This window comes from Daucus carota, chromosome 1 (genome assembly GCF_001625215.2).
Source record: "Daucus carota subsp. sativus chromosome 1, DH1 v3.0, whole genome shotgun sequence".
Taxonomy (NCBI): domain Eukaryota; kingdom Viridiplantae; phylum Streptophyta; class Magnoliopsida; order Apiales; family Apiaceae; genus Daucus; species Daucus carota.
This window is the reverse complement of record NC_030381.2, coordinates 23,354,182-23,373,562: the sequence shown is the minus strand read 5'-3', so window position 1 is coordinate 23,373,562 and position 19,381 is coordinate 23,354,182. Positions and strand designations below refer to the sequence as shown.

General features: G+C 34.6%; 2 protein-coding genes across 2 annotated transcripts; both read left to right on the top strand.

The window, feature by feature from the left end:
• The first annotated feature begins 12,428 nt into the window (after positions 1-12,428).
• LOC108219359 (uncharacterized mitochondrial protein AtMg00810-like) lies at positions 12,429-12,932 on the top strand. The gene has a single exon (XM_017392776.1). The coding sequence runs from the start codon at positions 12,429-12,431 to the stop codon at positions 12,930-12,932; it is 504 nt and encodes a 167-aa protein (XP_017248265.1).
• Positions 12,933-14,457: 1,525 nt separating this feature from the next.
• Positions 14,458-18,932, top strand: LOC108196508 (probable glycosyltransferase At5g25310). The gene is made up of 4 exons (XM_017363823.2): positions 14,458-14,930; positions 15,342-15,475; positions 17,664-18,018; positions 18,154-18,932. The coding sequence occupies exons 1-4, from the start codon at positions 14,631-14,633 to the stop codon at positions 18,832-18,834; spliced, it is 1,470 nt and encodes a 489-aa protein (XP_017219312.1). The 5' UTR covers positions 14,458-14,630; the 3' UTR covers positions 18,835-18,932.
• Positions 18,933-19,381: the final 449 nt, after the last annotated feature.

Here is a 19,381-nt window from a genome sequence, read left to right as displayed (position 1 = left end):
GACAAACCAAAAACCTACTAGTCGAGCCAGTAGCTCCTCTCAGATTCCAAGAGATATAAGGTTGTGCCATCGTAAGAAAAACATTGCGATTGAATTGACATGAGAGGAATCTTTACCTCAGATTTTTTCTGATATGCTTAACCGGTTTTTCCTTGGAACTAAATGGCAATAATCCCATTAATACACCTGACTCAAAAACCGCTTCCGCCTCATCAAAAGACGAGCTGAGGAAATAGTGAGTGCATTGTTGCAAACCTTCCCCTTTTGATTTCTTTCTACGTGGTACTTTAAAATGCTTGTTTAACTTTTTTGGGTTGGGCTTTCTCGGGCGTCCTCTTTTTGTTTGAACTTTTAGATTCGGGGATCCTTTAATATACATTGATTTGAAATACAGAGGTCTGTGATGTCATCTCAAGTATTCTCTTCCAACTCTGAGTTTTCCTCCTAACTGAGACATTATATTAGTGAGATCGAGGAATTATTCTCCCTAGGCTTCCAGTAAGTTGTACAAAGATTCTCTCTATTTGGAGAATGAGGGTCGCTTTCTGATTGACCTTGAGGGGGAATCCTTCTCAACCCATATTTTTAGTTTACCATTTTCTGCCTGTTCAATTAGCCGGAGGGAGATCATAATCAAATTTTTTGGGGGCACTTCCTCAAAATATTGTGTTTCCCCCTTATGAATTTCACGAACCGTAATAGGCCATACCTCTCCCAAAAATTCTACTTTTAAATATTTTCATATGTCCATGAAAAATTCAGTTTCTACCAATAGCCCAGGAGTCTGATAGAAGTCGCCCCCATCTATAATCCGACCAAACTGTAATACTTCTCCCCATCTGTTGGCCACCTTAACAATGTTTTCCTCTGTCCATCCGATAATACGCAGAACCCTCAATTTTACCAATGTTTGTCTTGACCGGATGAGATCTTCATCCGGAATATTTCTGACCTCCTCAAATCCAATCTTCAGAAATTTTAAGTCATCACTCTGTAAACATTCTAATGAATGAAAATAAGCAAGAAATTTTGTTCCTGAAATGCATCTTATTAACACATCCCTAAATCCCAGCACTTCCACTATGAACTCAACCATCTTATCTACCGTAAAATGGTAAATGAAGAAGTTGCTTCTAGAACAAAACCTTTAACCTCACTGTGCACTCTCTTGTATTGTGTCCATAAGATTTTTTGTTTAGGCTCTTCATCAGAGTGATTACTGATGATGTGCTTGACTTAATACACGATGCTCTGGCTGACGAGCGAATTTCAATGGACTCATCCTGTTGAGAGAATGATTCCAGAGACTGTTTTATTGCCTTTTCAGCTCTATATTCTTTTGAGAGAATACAGATGAGCAACAGTTACCTCAAGTTCAAAAACACCTTTTCTTCTTGAGAGGTAGAGCTGTGGGTACACTATCCCTCACATCCTTATTTGCTGCAACAAGTACAGTTTCTCCCTCATTGACTTTTAGTCTAATAAGTTCCTTATCACTCCAGGGGGAAAGTTGGGATGTGTTCTGAATTTGGTTTTATAGTCTGGGATAAAGATTGTTGGTTTTCAACCTTATGACTATCTAGGAAAGCCAAGAGGCTGATTAGGTTCCAAAGAACAAAATGAGATATAAATGCACTTTAAAAAATCTATGATTTTGAATGAAAGCAATTGCATTTAATCTTTTGAGAAAAATGAATCAATTGTGATTGTAAAAATGATTTTCATAAAGAATGACAATCACAACCGATGAAAGAATCAAAGTTTCCCATTAAAAACTGGTTTGAGTACGAGAGTCTGAATCTATGCATAAAAGGTTTAAATGAACTTGTCTTTGAAAAAGACACAGACTCCTGTTTCTCACTACAATTTAAAAAGGAAACAAGAAAATTTATGTGCTACAGTGTATAAAGCGCTCGCCACAATAATTAGTGAAAAGGCATCATACTAGCACATCGTCAAAACAGACGCTGCAAGTGACAAAGATTACCATGTACACAAATACAAGATAATCAATGTCTCGTCTTAGGACGCTTCATGTATTGATGTAAAATATTCTAAGAAATATTTATGAAATAGAGTACTGGATACCAATTGTTGAAATCAATTGATGAGGAAATTTCTTTACAGAAACTCACCACTCCATAACATAAATACGAGACAAAATAAAGATTTTGTTGTCTCCCTTATACCCAGAATATTAAACACCTAAAAATATATTGGCACCAGTGGTTTTAAGAAATATGCAACAATATTTCACCAGTGCCAATACATCACAATCAATTCACAAATAAAACATCAATAAAGCATCAAAAATAGATACCAATTAAATACTTCAAAAATGAATTAATCATGCTTCTATTATTCTATTAAAGTCAACCATGAAACAAATAAGCATATAATTGTGGATCACAATTTAACTAAGATAAAATAATAATTACCTACACAATATCATATAATTATCAGATCAGCATATAACAACTAAAATCATGACAATCATACAAAGATATTCGCAAGCCCGAGGGAAAGTTGAAGAAAAGTTCACGAGTCTTATACAGATAATCATTAAACACAAGTGGACTCACACAACTCCTCGCAGAAAAATATTGACAATTAATATTAGTGATCTACATATAAGCATGCAAAATATCACTAACACTTAAAGTATCACACCTATATGCAGTTAGACATGAAATAAAATACCAATTAATAAATCATCAAATATCTAACACAAATAGCTATGTTTCAAATATATACACTAATATAAATTGATTTAGCCTAGAGAGAATCTAAGTAACTCCACAAATACTAGTATATCATGACTAAATTCTAACTAGATTCAAACTAGATACCAATTACTGATACAAGTCACAAGTCTAGAAACGAATAAGTCATGCTTCAGATTTTATACCTATAAAAATGAATTCAACCTAGAAAATAATCCTAAGTATGTTCACAAATACAGATATATCACAACTTGATTATGACAAAGTTCTCTACTAGATACCAATTGTTAAAGAGGTATAGATCAAGAAAGATAACATAATTAAGTCATGCTTCATGTCATCTCTAATAATTTAAATCATGAACAAATAAGTCACTTAATTGTCATGCAACACAATTTAAATAATTTGAAATAACAAATACTCATGCTAAAACATATAATCACCATCTAAGCATGCAAATCAATAAACATGGCAATCATATATAATAGCAAAAAGCACGAGGTACTGGATTTTAAATAAATTCACAAGTCCTATGTATAGACAATTTAATACTCATAAATTCATTCAAGAAATACGATAGACATGCTCATGAAAGAAGTAATACCTTATAGAAAATATATCATGTGATCCACTTGCAGTTAAGTAAAGTGATAAGTTGAATACCTCTAAGACTTGACATTTCAGTTGATGTACCTTTCTTGTACTGATCAAGTCCAGTGGTTGTTGGCATAAGTCTTGGCAGGTCTAAAATCTTCCAAAATGCGCATATTCAAAAGATCCTTGACTTCCTTTTATTGCCATCATTCTTTAGGCTAACTAGTAGGCCATAAAGAATTGCAACTTTCCAACAAACTCATCATATCACTAATCTGCATTCACTTAGCATTTATCTTGCACAAGTGACATTAGTCCACATATAATATAATCATGGTATCACAGCACATATATTTGTATTGTGTGTGCCTTGTATCATGAGAGGTAATAATTTGGATACTAAATATGACTCTAGCAAACAGATTTTAAGATAATATGTTAGTCAGAAGTCATACCATGTCCGTGACGATCATCAGGTGTTGGATAGCAACTCATAGAGAGCTGGTGAAGAAAGAGAATACAAATTCTGTTGGATCTGCAGCTGCAAAGTCCTTGAAATGTTGCATGAAGCTTCATCTTCTAGCTCACTGTAATATCCTGAACCCGAGTCTCGTCAATGCTGCTTTAGTTCAATCGTGAAGGTCGTTGAGTCCTCTAAGATGTAGAGTCCTGAACTTGAAGATTCTATTTCCATCATCTTCATAAGCTTCTCTTTTGAAGTAACTCTAAGCAACCAATTTGGCTTGTCCCTCGTAACAGAGCCAAAAACCTCCGGTTGGAATCTGAATACCCGAAAAGTACTAAGTACTGAATTGTCTTTTAGTCAGTGTATCAGAATCCGCACAATCTGCTTTTCAAACTGATTGAGATCATCTTGCTGTGCAATCACTCAATCTGGATCCCTTTAAGAGCTTCTGAATCTTCCTTAAGTTTCACTTAAGAATGATACCTAAAGAAACAACATCCTTTCACAATAGCTCTCCTAGTCTTCACTTCACCATTCGGAACATTTAAGAACTAGAACCCAGGAATGATATTGACTCCAAACCCTTTGTCTAAGCAGATGCGTTCTTGATATGTCCTGTTCATCTTCAATGTGGTGTTGAGTTTGACTAGTGGATCCACCAAATGCTCCCCCTAAGCTGTTGCTGGGATTTCCTTAACAATCCTTATCCTTGCAAAGAGATTCTGCATGGATTTGAATCATCATAATACCAATGATATCACCTTTAACAGCTTGGAGCAAAGTGTCGTTCAATGTCCTATCCAGACTTACAATCACCTTCTGTTGATTAATCACAATCACCCTGTAGACTATAGACTCCATTGAGTGGCCGAGAAAAATATTCTTTGATCTTCAAATGCAAGACTTGCAAAGAGACATTTTCCTCCAAACACATACCAAGAGTTAGTGTTTGCTTCTGATTGGCCACTAACAGAATGGTGCCTTTCTGGATTTATCAACGATCAGCGTTCATCTTGATCAACCTCTATTTGTGACGTCTTGTCCTTCGAACACATATGAACAACACAAAAGAGTCTAGAGTAGTCAACGATCATCGCAAAAAGATATCTGGCTTTGTTGTAGATATAACATTAACTGATCCGTAGAAATCCATATGTATCATCTGAAGCGGCTCAGTAATGTTGATCATATCTTGGCTTCCGTGCGATGCTCCTTCGACTTCCCTAATGACATACCTCTTGAGCTTCATCCATATTGAATTCCAGATGAGGTAGTCCTCTCACCAATTCTCTTCTTATTAATAAAAAGAGCTCCTTGTTTTGACATACAAGTTTGAGAGCTTCAAGTGCCATAGCTAATACTCATCCGATGAAGCTTTACTATCGAAACAGCTCACTCCATCTTCAGTTGAAGTTCCATCTTAGCTACGAGTAAAATTTACATCCTTCCTGATTTAAGATAAAACATTATTCCGTGAAATGACATGATGTCCTTTGTCAGAGAACAGTCTGATACTAAGAATTTGTGTGCTTTGACTCTTCCAAGAAAGATGTGCTTTTATAATGACATTCCATCAAAACAAGCATGTCCCGTAAGAGAATCTTCGTTGTCATCTTCCAAAGATTATTGACGGAACTGCTCACACGATCACATATGCTAACAGTGTACTTTTTGTGAATCATATGATTTCAGCTACTCAGCAAACAGAGTGCACCAAAAATCATATGAAACATATGTAACCTGCAATCACAAATGGAAAGAGTTCTAGGTCCCCAATCATAACTGGGTCCGGATGGATTAGAGATTTTTCTTTAACAGTGGTAACAACAGAAGCAACCTTAACATGCTAATTCTTATTTAGACATTGCCCTAATGTGATTCTCAAACATGCTTTTCTAAAATCAATGCAAGTACAAAGACATGCATTCATGACATGAAAATAAGCAGACATGATGTTGAATACACATGGCAAACAATCAAAAATAAGACAAGAGCAAGACAGGCAGTTATGCAATTCAGAAGATTCAGTACTCTCTACTTAAACCAATTAACACAAGTGCAACAGGTATAAAGTAGAATTATATATATTCAATAATCTTCTAAGAGCATAAGGATCTGATTCCAATCTGTTGTTATATGGCATTATACTATCTCTATTACCTAAGTCAGTTTTAGATCTAACATGAAGTTCTAAAATTTCTACTGACACAAGGTAGACATTCCATCATAGAACAAATAAATTCCTTAACAAACAATTCAGATAAATAAGCAAGTCTAATTGTACTAGGGAATCTGAAACAAAGTGTTTTAACAAAGTTATACATGCTAGGATCATAACCCCTAAAACTAAGAGTCGTGTTCCAAAGGAAAGCTTCTAATCTCACCATTGCAAATAATCAAATCCTAAATATTCATACACATGTTAAGAATCTGCTAAAGACACATGCACAAGATTATCATCAATCCTAGTTACCAGAACAGTGATCTAGCATACTAGTTCAACATTATCTATTGTGATGTTATCATGCTTGTGCTTGTGTGTTAAACAATTCTACTCAGAGATTTAAAACATGCTTTGAATATAAAGAAATATGTAATGCATAGTTAAAAAGAATTCGTACCTGAGAAGTGCGAGGTGAGTCATCTTCAGAGAATGCTAGGATAACCAGATAACCATAATCATCCTTCTCATCAGCAACTGATCCATCTCACACATTTCCTTAAGTAGCATAAAAACTTGTTGTGACGCTTCTTTCAAAACATCCACTTGAATTTCAGATAAGCCCTATCATCCTTGTTTGTCGAGGCTTCAATATATATAGCAACCCTTCTTTGCTAAAGATACCAATCAATATTATGTGTACTGACCAACTCAGTTTTCAAACAACCTGTCGAACTGAACCCCGAAGAGTGATCTCCACTTGTAACCAATGGATTCCATCTGAATCTGACATGACTAAACCTCTCAGACAGTGTTATGCTAATCCTTGAAGTTTTGTCCTCACATTCTTCAAAATTGTTAACTTTTGTCGACTTGAGCTTCCTCAAATTCAGCAGCTACAAACTCTTCTGTTCAATCCTAAGGTTCTGACATAAATGCACGAAACTGATTTGGTGCGGTAGTAACTCGATAAATATATCCTTAAACCTCCACAGTTCTCTGTCTTTGGTTCAGCTGATTCCAAATAGATTTAGCATTGGTACAATTCACTGAGTAATTGTATATCCCTGAATCACTGAGTTAGATTGAAATCCCTTGAAGATTCTTCTGCAAAAACTTCTCTTTTCCTACTACTAGTGGTGCCATACAAAGTTGACATTCCGAGCCCTGGAAAGATGCTTCATTGTAGATGTAACAAATTCCCATCCTGATCTGGTGATCTGATAATCAAGTCGGAGTAATTACTCAGATCAAGGCCTGAAGTACCTTCTTCAAAATCCACTTTTAGTAGTACCAAATTAGTCTTCAATAGAACCTTCTTCGAATCACAATCAGCTTTGTCGAACATAGAAAACTGCTTCTAATAATCCTTTGAGAAATCAATTGGATTGGGTCATCAATGTACTTCCATTACCGGTTCTGAGAATCTGGTATTTGAAAACCCGGTGTTTGTCTTGTAATCTGTCAGCCTGATCTGTCTCAACTAAATGTCAATCTGATTTGTCTTGGAGTAGAATAATTAAAAAGGTTACGGGACACTTGATTATTTAAACTAAGTTTAAATTATAAAGAAAATAAATTTAAAAATAAGTTTTAAAAAATAAAAGAAAATGTAGTATAAAATAAACTTAGTTAAATCTATAAAGTAAATTTAATTATATTTAAAAAATAAATTCAAATAAATTCATAATAAACTGAATAAGTTTAGAATAAATTTATTTCAAATTCATTTAGTAAATATATTAAAATTTATTGCATAAATTTAATTTGTGAAAATATTCAAGTGTCTCGTCTCCAATTAAATCATAGCTTCCAGAACAAACGAAATTGAACCCTTGAACTTGAACTTATATTCATAATCAGTTAAATCCTCTTAAATTTATATTTAATATTTTAACTTAAATTTAAATCATAAACTATACAAATTTAAATAATAAATTTATAAAAATTTATGATAAACTTGATAAAGTCTAAGAGTAAACTTTACAAGTCTAAAATAAATTTAAGCAAATTTATTAAATGAATTTCGTAAAGTTTATAAAGTAAATTTAATTAAGTTTATAAGATAAATTTAATTAATTTATAATAAACTCAATTAATAAGTTTAAAATAAATTAAGTAAAATTTATAAAATAAACTTATTAAAATTTAAAGTATAAATTTATAAGTCCCAGTCCAAAGTTCAGTATCCGACGGATAATCCTTGCTTAGGCCTACGGACAAATTCAGCAACACAAACCGGAAGAACATTTCCCCTAATCAAATATCCAAAGCTAGGTTCTTGATTTTCCGTACGATAAGGATCCTGATTTGTATATCAATCAACCTGGCTCTGATACCAATTGTTAGGTCCAAAGTATCGTAGAAGGGGGGGTTGAATACGATACTCACTACAATTTAAAATTCTTTCGAATCTTGCGGATAAATAAATTGCAGTCCTGTAATGGGTTTCGTGTTCCAGATATTTATAAGGTCGGTTTCTGAGGATATGAAAATATTAAACCAACACACAATATTTTCCAAGGTATATCTGTATATTGATAAATACCTCGAAGGGTGCTATAAATCCAAACCCGAAGGTTGGCTACAATGGCTACTACTACTTACACTCACAAACCCTAGCTTCTAAATATATATATAAGACAAAACTAAGCTAGAGTTTATTTGTGTGTAGTAGTGTGCAAGGCACCAAGCCATTCCACCATAAAGGTGGTGAAGAGTGTGTGTTACAATTGTGAGAACACACATGGGGTATTTATAGGCTTTTCATAAACTAACCCTAGTTAACAACATAAAGCCAAACTTGCGCCGAGTATATATATATATATATATATATATATATATATATATATATATATATATATATATATATATATATATATATATATATATATATATATATATATATATATACATATATATAACTCAAACTTGCGCCACTTTGCCAAAGATAGAGAGAAGAGTCGGTGCAAGTCAATACTTGCGCTTGACTTTTCTTGGTCAATACTTGCGCTTCCAAAGCTTCTCTGTATGTGTACTGGAGGTGTAGAATACTTAGAGAATTCTTGAGTTCATGAACTTGCGCTCCTACAGTGGAGAGTGTCCACTGTTCTCTCTCTTCAAACTCCTTGACTTAGTTTATCCACAAACTTGCGCTTGTATATAGCATATGTGTGTGTCTGTTATCTCTCCTGAACTTGCGCCACATGAGGGAAGGAGTTTGCGCCAGTAGTTTATCCCGTGTAAGTCTTGTTACTTAGAATAATTCTAAGACACTTGAACTTGCGCCTCATATATACACAAACCCATGTTCTCTCTCCTAATTAACATGAAAGTTGCGCCTGATGAGTTGTTCCATGTGCTTCACCCTTCTCTCTCATCAAACTTGCGCCAACTGTGCTACCAGTGTATCACCATGACTTAGAAAAAATCTAAGTAATGGTGAACTTGCGCCATACAGTGTATAGAGGGTGCATGACTTAGTTTAAAACAAACTAAGTGTGAAGTTGAGCTTGATACAGTGGAGAACTCCATTGTTATCTCTCCTCCTGCACATGCAAACCCTAGGTTGCCCTAGACACCTGACATCATCACATGCATGCATAATACATATAATATAATATATTATGTTGTTATTATATTAATAAATAAAAATATATATAAATATATACACACATATATATTTTATTTATATGAACATATAATAATATATGTACATATATTAAAATATATTCTCATATATTTAAATATATATAATATATAATTAGGGTTGCACTCCACACAGAACACTTTAAAAAAAGAACAACACAGAACACTATCATAACACTTTATTTTTCATGAAAAATGATTTGTTAAGACTATAATTACATAGTTAGGCACCATTTAAACTTAATATATGAAATCTAACATCCAAATTCATCCACATTATTAATATGAAATATTATAGAATCCTGAACGGAATCCAGAATAGAATCCGGAATAGAATCACATATATATTTTTTCAACAATTAATTTTACATAGAATCATGTTAGTTTTAACCCCAAATTTATTTTTAAACATGAAGGATACTATTATCATTCATAATAAAACATTAATCAACTTAAAACTTGAAAGTAATTCAAGTTTTAGATGAGATTCTATATATGATTCTGAAGTGTTCTGTGTTATTCTTCTTTTAAGAGTGTTATTTTTTGAGCAATGACCTATATAATTATATGTAAATACAAATGTAAATATATATAAATATATATAGAGATATATATAGTTATTTATAAATATAAATATAAACATAAATATATATAAAGAAAAGTATATATAAATATATACATATATAATATTTATATAAACATATAGTAACATATATATACACATATATTTAAATATATTCTCATATATTTAAATATATATAATATACATATAACTATGTGTAAATATAAATATAAATATATATATAAAGATATATATAACTCTCTCTAAATATACATATATTTATGCACATAATATATATATATATATATATATACACTTAATTATATAATTGCTTATGTAAAATATAAATACATATACTATATACATATATATTATATATATTATATTTAATTAAATATACATATATACATATATATAAATATATTTGTACATATACAAATATATAAGTGCACACATATAAAAGATAGGTCACCTGATATGGCTTTGTGTGGAAGCTTGACATATGGCATTTGAGCAGAGACTTTGATACAGCTTGCAGAGGCTAGGCATTTGGCTTGGCTTGAGTTTGGAACAAATGACTTGTTATGACTTGATCAATTCTTCGATTGATAAATACTTTGCAAACTCCGTATGTGCTGACGCTTAGTGCACTGGTCTGGTTCACAAGCGACTAACACTGAAGTCACACATTGTACCTTCTTTGTCAGCAAACATTGATCAGTCGGTTCCGGGTTAGTTTATGCTTCAGTTTGTTGATTATAAATAACCAACCAAGATATATAAAAATATCTTGCTTCAGGGGTTGCACTGAAATCTTTCGAGTACTTGGACAACATCTTCATTGCTTCCACAATCTTGAATACTTCAATCTTTATTCTTCACCGAGGCATGAACATATTAATGAACTTCTTCCAGTGAACTTATTCATTCAAGACTGTAGATGGCTTCTTCAACCTTTGTCTTCGTATCTTCCGATTCCGGTGCAGGCGTAGTGTTATTTACTTGTCCTGTTCTATTGTTGAGTTATCATCCCTATGTAACAGATAGGGTTGTCTTTACATTTAGACTTACAGTGCATTTCTGGGTTACTACCCTGGTCAAAAAGGCTACAGGGTACTTGATTTGAAAACTAGGTAGATTTTTGTTTCTAGGAATGTCAACTTTCATGAAGGATACTTTCCATTTCATGATCCGGACTCCCTTCAAAAGATTGATACTGCAATCTATTTACCTGTGTCAGCTTCAACAGTATCCTATGATGATTCAATCAATCCTTCTGCTGTATCTACAAGTACTCATAATAGTGGTGCTTCTTCTCCAGAAAGTCACACAACATCACAGAATTCTACCCAAAACTTTACACAGCATTCTCCACCTACTACACAACCTAATACATCTGACACACGCATGACGAATTCTCAGCACACTACACCTCCTTCTGTTCATCTCTCTACTACCAGTATAGTTGATCTCAGTTCTCATACTGAGTTTCCAGAATTAAGGAGGTCTTCCAGAGCACATAAAGCTCCTACATACTTATCTAATTATCAGTGTCATGCCTTTGTTTCTTCACACTGGTGCAATCTTGTTCAGCACCAACCAACTGTGACCCCATGTGCTGTTACAGAACCTACTTCATATGTTGAGGCTGCCACTGATCCTCTTTGGATATCAGCAATGCAAGCTGAGATTTCTGCCTTAAATAAGAATCATACATGGGACTTAGTCACATTGCCAAAAGGGAAGAAAACAATCGGATCAAAGTGGGTGTTTAAGGTCAAAGTGAAGGCAGATGGGAGCCTTGAAAGATGCAAAGCCAGGCTTGTGGCCAAGGGCTTCAATCAAAAATATGGCATCGACATTGTTGAAACATTCTCGCCTGTTGTGAAAATGGGAACTGTCCGCATCTTGCTTGCCTTGGCTGCTAGTAAAAATTGGTCAGTTTTTCAGCTTGACGTAAATAATGCGTTTTTTCATGGTACATTGGTTGAGGAAGTGTACATGAAAGTACCTGAAGGTATCCCCAACCCTGATAATCTGGTATGCCTGCTTAGAAAATCGATTTATGGGCTACGACAAGCTTCACGATGCTGGAATTACAAGTTGGTAGCTGAACTTTTTCGCCAAGGTTTCTCTCAGTCTAAAAACGATTACAGCTTGTTTACTAAGCATTGTAATGGTAAGATTTGCATTGTCTCTGTCTATGTTGATGATGTTCTTCTTATAGGAACTGATCTTGATGTTATTTAATCTTTAAAATCGCATCTGGATGATATGTTTACCATCAAAGATCTGGGGAAGGCTCGTTATTTCCTTGGTATTGAAATAAATTATCTTCCTTCTAGTTTTATGATGAGCCAAAGAAAGTTTTCAAAGGACCTTCTTGTCACCTCAGGCCTTGAGCTCACCAAAAATGTTGTTACACCACTACCTGTAAACCTCAGGCTCAATAGTTCAGATGGTGACCTCCTTCCTAATCCAGAGTTTTATCGTTCCCTTGTGGGGAAGCTCAACTACTTAACAAACACACGACCTGACCTTGCTTTTACTGTCCAAAGCTTAAGTCAGTTCATGAATGCCCCACGTACTCCACACCCAGCAGCACTGCATCATACTTTACGATATGTTGCTCACACTGTTAACCAGGGTATTTTGTTAAATTCTTCTAATGAGCTTAAGCTCCAAGCGTTTTCAGATGCTGATTGGGCGTCCTGTCCAGAATCCAGGCGTTCCATCACAGGCTATATTCTTCTACTTGGTAACTCTTCTATTACTTGAAAATCTAAGAAGCAGCCTATTGTTTCACGTTCTTCATCCGAAGCAGAATATCGTGCCATGGCTGCTGCAGCCTCAAGGTCACCTGGGCAGTTCGTATTCTTGAGGATCTTGGTATTCATGATCTTAAACCAGTCACACTTCATTGTGACAACCAAAGTGCGTTATATATAGCAAAGAACCTCGTGTTCCATGAGCGTACCAAACATATCAAACTCGACTGTCATTTTACTCGGGACAAAGTTTTGGAAGACTTACTTCAATTAACGTATCTCCCTACTTCATCACAGTTGGCGGATATCTTTACTAAGGTTGCACCCTCACCACATTTGAACTCATTATTGTCCAAGTTAGGAGTTTCATCCTTCCCTCCTAACTTGAGGGGGGCTGTTGCGATAACATATAACATGCATGCTCAAAATGCATGTTGCAGTTGCAAGTTATGCACAACTGATGTGGATCAAACCTTCCAGAAGGTTACAGGATGGCGCTAGCAATGCAATGCCAGCTCAGCAAAGCTATTAGTTTGTTAGGCTGTTAAGAGTCAGTTACAAGAAGATTCCACAGCATTCCACACACACCAGTTGGTTGTATATAATAGCATTAGTATACTAGTAGCTCACTTTCACTTTTCTTTTCTGCAAGTTTGTAAACACAGTTGATGAAGTAATGGGTGGTTCTTAGTTTTCTTGTTTCATTCTCGATCAAGCTTGTGTTGGTGTATCGAGTCTAGATTAAGATTTTAACACGTAACTAAACTGAGAAAACTTATTCGAAAATATGATAAAATTCGTAGTGGGTTCACATAAAATTCGTAGCAGGTTCTCACGTGAGGGCATGAACTCTACCGAGAGTTCACGTAATAGGACTAGGAACAACGATTAAAAGAGAATTTAAGACGAAAAATATAACAATTTCTAACAAAACCATGCAGAGACTCCACATGATTTTGTTAGAAATTGTTATATTTTTTGTCTTAAATTCTCTTTTAACCACTAGTCCTATTATGTGAAAACGGATTATAGGTGAAAGATAATAGTTCTGATATATTTTAATTTTAAATCATTTATTATAATGCTTGTGTTTTATCTCTTTTTCGAATAAATAATTAAAAAGTGGGACTAGCTGAAGCGAGATTTTATCAGAGGACATGTGTTATCCAAAAAATATGATAGGATATATCTCATTGGATTTTAGATTTGCAAACCTGCTTCGAATTTTCTAAACTGCTCAACATTTAATTAAAAAAAAACATTTTCGAATAGAGTTGTTGTAGCTCCAATAAGTTACTCCCTCAGTCCCTTTAAGGTGCAAAAAAAAAAAACTAACTTCTACACATTATTTTTCAAATTTTCTATTTTGAATAAAATTATAGATGTTAAACTCTTATTCAGAAAAGAATAAAAAATAATATATAGAAGTATGATCTTTTTGCATCTAAAATTACGTTAAAAAATCAAAACAATACTTAATTTAACTTATTTTGTGGGAGGCAGTATATAAAAAGTTAGAGGGGAAAACAAAAATCTCTCCAAATTCCCCGCCCACCCTCCCCCTTGTTCACTTGACTGCTCCTAGTCCCTCTCTAATACTGCTAATTTCAAATCATAACATTCATTACATACACACTATTACTCTGCTATCTATATACATACATACTTACATACGGAGAACAAGTAACACAGCGCACGAGAGGGAAAGATGAAGAAGATGAGTTTTGAAGGAGTTTCTGCTTCTGCTTGTGAAGTGATTTCCGTCATTGTACTCTCCACATTGCTCATTGTACTCTCCACATTGCTCATGCTTTCCGTGCTTTTCTCCGCCGTTTTTCACAGTTCGTCGCCGTCACCGTCGTCGTTTTTGTCAGGTGTCCGATCCGAGTTCAGAGTTCCGGTCGTCGCGCTTCAGACGAATTTACTGGATCATCAACATGCTCCGGCTGCTGTAGTTTCTACCGATTTCAATTCTGCACTTTCGTCTCCTCATAATCACACCGTCATTGTTCGTAATCTCTCTCTCTCTCTCTCTCTCTCTCTCTTCATTGACGATTCTATGTGCTATGTTCTATGTTGCGGATGTGTATGCAAATTGCAAAATAGATTGCAGTTTACGTGTGCGTGTGTACAGTAAATTTATCTAATTTGATTGTGTTCGCGCTGTATTGCTAAAATTTGGCGGATCACAATCGAATTCAGGATGAAATTTTTGTGTTGCATATAAGTTTGTGTCTTTACACACACTACTGCGAGTGTGCTCTGTTTAGTTAAAAGTTGTTATAGAGCAATTAAAACCAGAAATTACGTTCGTTTTGAGTTTTTCATTAGTAGAAATAAAGTACGTAACGGATGACACATTCTGTATCAAAGAGATTAGCTGTACACTTTTCAGTAGTAATTATAGCTAATTTTGCAGAGAGAAGAAGATCGAGTGGAACAAGGACTGGCTCGAGCTCGAGCTTCCATTCGGACTGCTGCTGCTTCGACTCGTAATCTCTCAACTGTACTCGGCAGTGATTATATTTACCGTAATCCTGGTGCATTTTATCAGTAAGTCTATGCTCTTCTTCAGCTTCATGCTAAAGTTGTGTGTTTTCTGTACTTTTGTTAATTACGTAAATTTGCTAATTTGCTAATTATTTGTTTATTTATGTTCAACGACTATATTTAGTGTAAGTTTGAGTAATAGGTAAAAGAATTTAATTTGGTAATGAACTCAAATCAGAAAGCCTGTACTCTGTCTAATCTTTAACTTACAGACAGACTTTAATCTAATAAAAGAACAAAGAGTTATCTTAAAGAAATCTCTAAATCTACATTTATACTATTCTTATTCTTACTGCATCGAGGTTTGATTAATGGTTAAGTGTTTGATTAACTCTGTTCTTTTGTGGAAAGGAGAGAATGCTCTGTCGCTATAGATAGTCTACTAATTTGAATGTGACTAATATACTAGTGCATGATAATGCCACACCACAATAAGAAGAAGAAAAGATGCAGGCGTGAAAGCGAAAAATACATAGGTAATGCAAAATTCTTGTGGAAAAAGGTACAAAATAAATAGTGGAAGGTAAATATGAACTTATTCACTTTGTAATCATAGCAAAAGTGGGCCATTTATTAATTTTGAACGATAGGATGAGCAAATTATTCAATATATATTTATATTTATTTAAAATTAATCTCTAGGATATTTGATTTAATCTTGCTTCCTGAACACAACTTTAGTTATTTTGCTTTTTCCTACTGGCAACTGGCAAGTGTACATTTTCCATTTGTACTATGGTAACTAAACAACAGTGTTCTCTGTTAAACTTGAGGTTTAATTTTTCTGGTGAGGTTTTTATATCAAGTGGAGTTGAAAGAAAAAACAACGTAGAGCTTGATGCGCGAAATGATTGATAATTTGGAAACAGAGAGATGAATTAGACTTGAAAAGAAGTATTACTACTTCCCTTCAAAGCCACGTTCAAAAATGACAACTACACAATCCATAGCACTTTGGGTCTGTAAACTCAAAAGGTTTCTATACACCTTTTGGGATACATTCTGTCAACTCTAGTCGTGTACTAGACGCATGGGTTGTAATGGGACTAGTGCGTTTCACTCATTTCACTTCACTCCATTGTTTCAACTTGGAAAAAAAGGTGAGGTTTTTTTTACTCATTACAGGTTATGAGATTAGCCGTGTTTCGTACTTCAGTTTTAGGCTACTCTATTTGGAACGACAGATTACAACGTAACCCTGTTCAACTTTTATCTATCAATCTGTCAAATAGAAGCCAACCCATACTCCAAGAGTCCAGTGTCCTCACTGTAAGTTTTTCTGTTGAAGGATATGTTAAGTACACCGCAGGTTTAGTTACAGAGGTTCTTTATCTACTATTCTATCCCATTTAGTTTAAATACTATAGTAGATATTGTATGCTACTAACTTCTATTCTATTGTCATCTGTAATGATTATATAAACTCATTACAAGTCTTTTTATGTGCATGTAACTTGAACATCTTAACTATCAAGACATGATAGAGAATGTAATCGATCATTACAAATGGAATAATGGTGGTATCATGTTAATGATAACCAGGTTTGCTGTTAGCCAATAATTAATGTTAAAACTTGCACATCTAGTTAATTACCTAGATCTTTCAACACAAAGTGCCATAATCTATAGAGCACAGTCTTTCTATATATGTTCGTGTAACTTAAAAATCTTCATTATCATGACTTGATGGAGAATTGGATCGACGATCATTACAAATGGAATTAAGGTAGTATAATGTTAATGATAACTAGGTCTCCATTTAGCCAATAATCAATGTTAACACTTTGTACATCTAGTTAATTACATAGATCTTTTAACGAAGAGTAATGCTAATTCAATAATTGATTACTAATCACCAGTATGTATATTTTTCCTTTTACCATTCTCGGTAGTCTCAACAATAAAAATGCATATAATGATCAGAAGATGTGTGCATAGTAAACCTTAAATCTTTTGTAAGATTTATGACGATAAACTCAAATTGTTTACTCAACTATACAATAGGTAGCTTGTTTGTGAAAAAAGTGATCCCTTTGCATGAGTCTGTCTTTTATCATTACTTGAAGCATAATAATTTTGTGCGAGTACCTTTTCATACATTACATCCTCTGTTTACATTCTTGCAAGTTGTAAAAAAAATTGTTCTAGTTTATTTTAAACTTGTAAATAAAGTAATGCATTATATTTACAGAAGTTATCTAGAGATGGAGAGGAGGCTGAAGGTGTACGTATACGAAGAAGGGGAACTGCCAATTGTACATGACGGGCCTTGTAAAGATATATACACAACAGAAGGCAGATTCATACAAGAAATTGAGCAGGGGAAGAAGAGCAAGTTCAGAACAAGAGACCCTAACTTAGCTCACCTTTTCTTCATGCCCTTTAGTGTAACTTGGATGGTGAAATACCTTTACACACCTAAATCTTATAATCTCAAACCACTTCAGGACTTTGTTTCTGATTACATCAGAGTTGTCTCCACGAAGCACCCTTTTTGGAATAGAACTCAGGGAGCTGATCACTTTATGCTCTCGTGTCATGACTGGGTATGTTTTCTTTAATCACCTCTGTTATGAATTATGATGATTATTTTGGTACACTTCAGTATGTATATTATTAGTTTATTATCAACAACATAACATGCAGTTTCTAGTCCTTACAGTTGTAACCATGCATTGCAGGGGCCCCATGCCTCAAGAGGCAATCCTCTTCTCTACAACACATCAATCAGAGTCTTGTGCAATGCTAACTCCTCTGAGGGTTTCAACCCACAAAAGGATGTCTCCCTCCCCGAAATCCACCTTTTCGACGGCACCATTCCAGCTAAGCTCCTCACACCTCGACCAACTTCCCCGCCTCAATATCTGGCCTTCTTTGCTGGAGGGAACCACGGGCCCATCCGCCCCATTCTCCTCAATCACTGGAAAAATCGGGACACCACCCTCCCCGTCTTCGAGTACCTTCCTAAAGGCCTAGATTACTACTCTTTCATGCTTACCTCCAAGTTCTGTCTATGTCCTAGTGGTCATGAAGTGGCTAGTCCAAGAATTGTTGAGGCAATTTACGCTGAATGTGTGCCAGTAATATTGTCGAAAAACTATGTGTTGCCATTTAGTGATGTATTGAGGTGGGAGGCCTTTTCTTTAGAGATTCCCGTTTCAGATATTCCGAGGTTGAAAGAGATTTTGAGTGAGGTTCCTGAGGACAAATATGTGAAGCTGAAAGAAGGGTTAAGACAAGTGAGGAAACACTTCGTGTTGAACAGTCCCGCTACGAGATTCGATGTGTTTCATATGGTTTTGCACTCCGTTTGGCTAAGGAGGATAAATCTTAGAGTTGATCAAGATGCTACATACCCGTAAGCCGTAAATGTATAAACCTAAGTTTAAGAAAATATACAAAATCTTACCAACAGATATATATATATTCTCCAAGTGCTGGTGACATGTTTGTATATTAATTCCTGCAGGGGTCTTTGTCTATAGTTCTCCGGCGTTGATCTACAAGTTTGATTCATTTCAAACTCATGCCTCATGTTTAGTTAAAAAGTATTTATATAAAATCGAATTTCAAATCCATATTTCAATATCCAAGAGTAGGGCTGAGCAACAAATCGAATTGAAACCAAAACCGGTGAAAATCGATAATACCCGAACCGCCTAAAACCGAGCCGATCCAAAATCGAAAATTTCTAAACAGAACTGATTATAACGGTTGCGGTTTCGGTTTTAGGCGAAAACCAAAGCGAAAAAACCAAAATCAAAGTGATTATTCAAATATATATATATATATATATAGGGTGGTGCTCAAATGAGAACCCTATAATGTGAGATATGAGATCTAATCTCAGCCACACATTTTTATCTCCAAATCAAATCACAACCACACATTCAAACCTCTTCTCTTTCA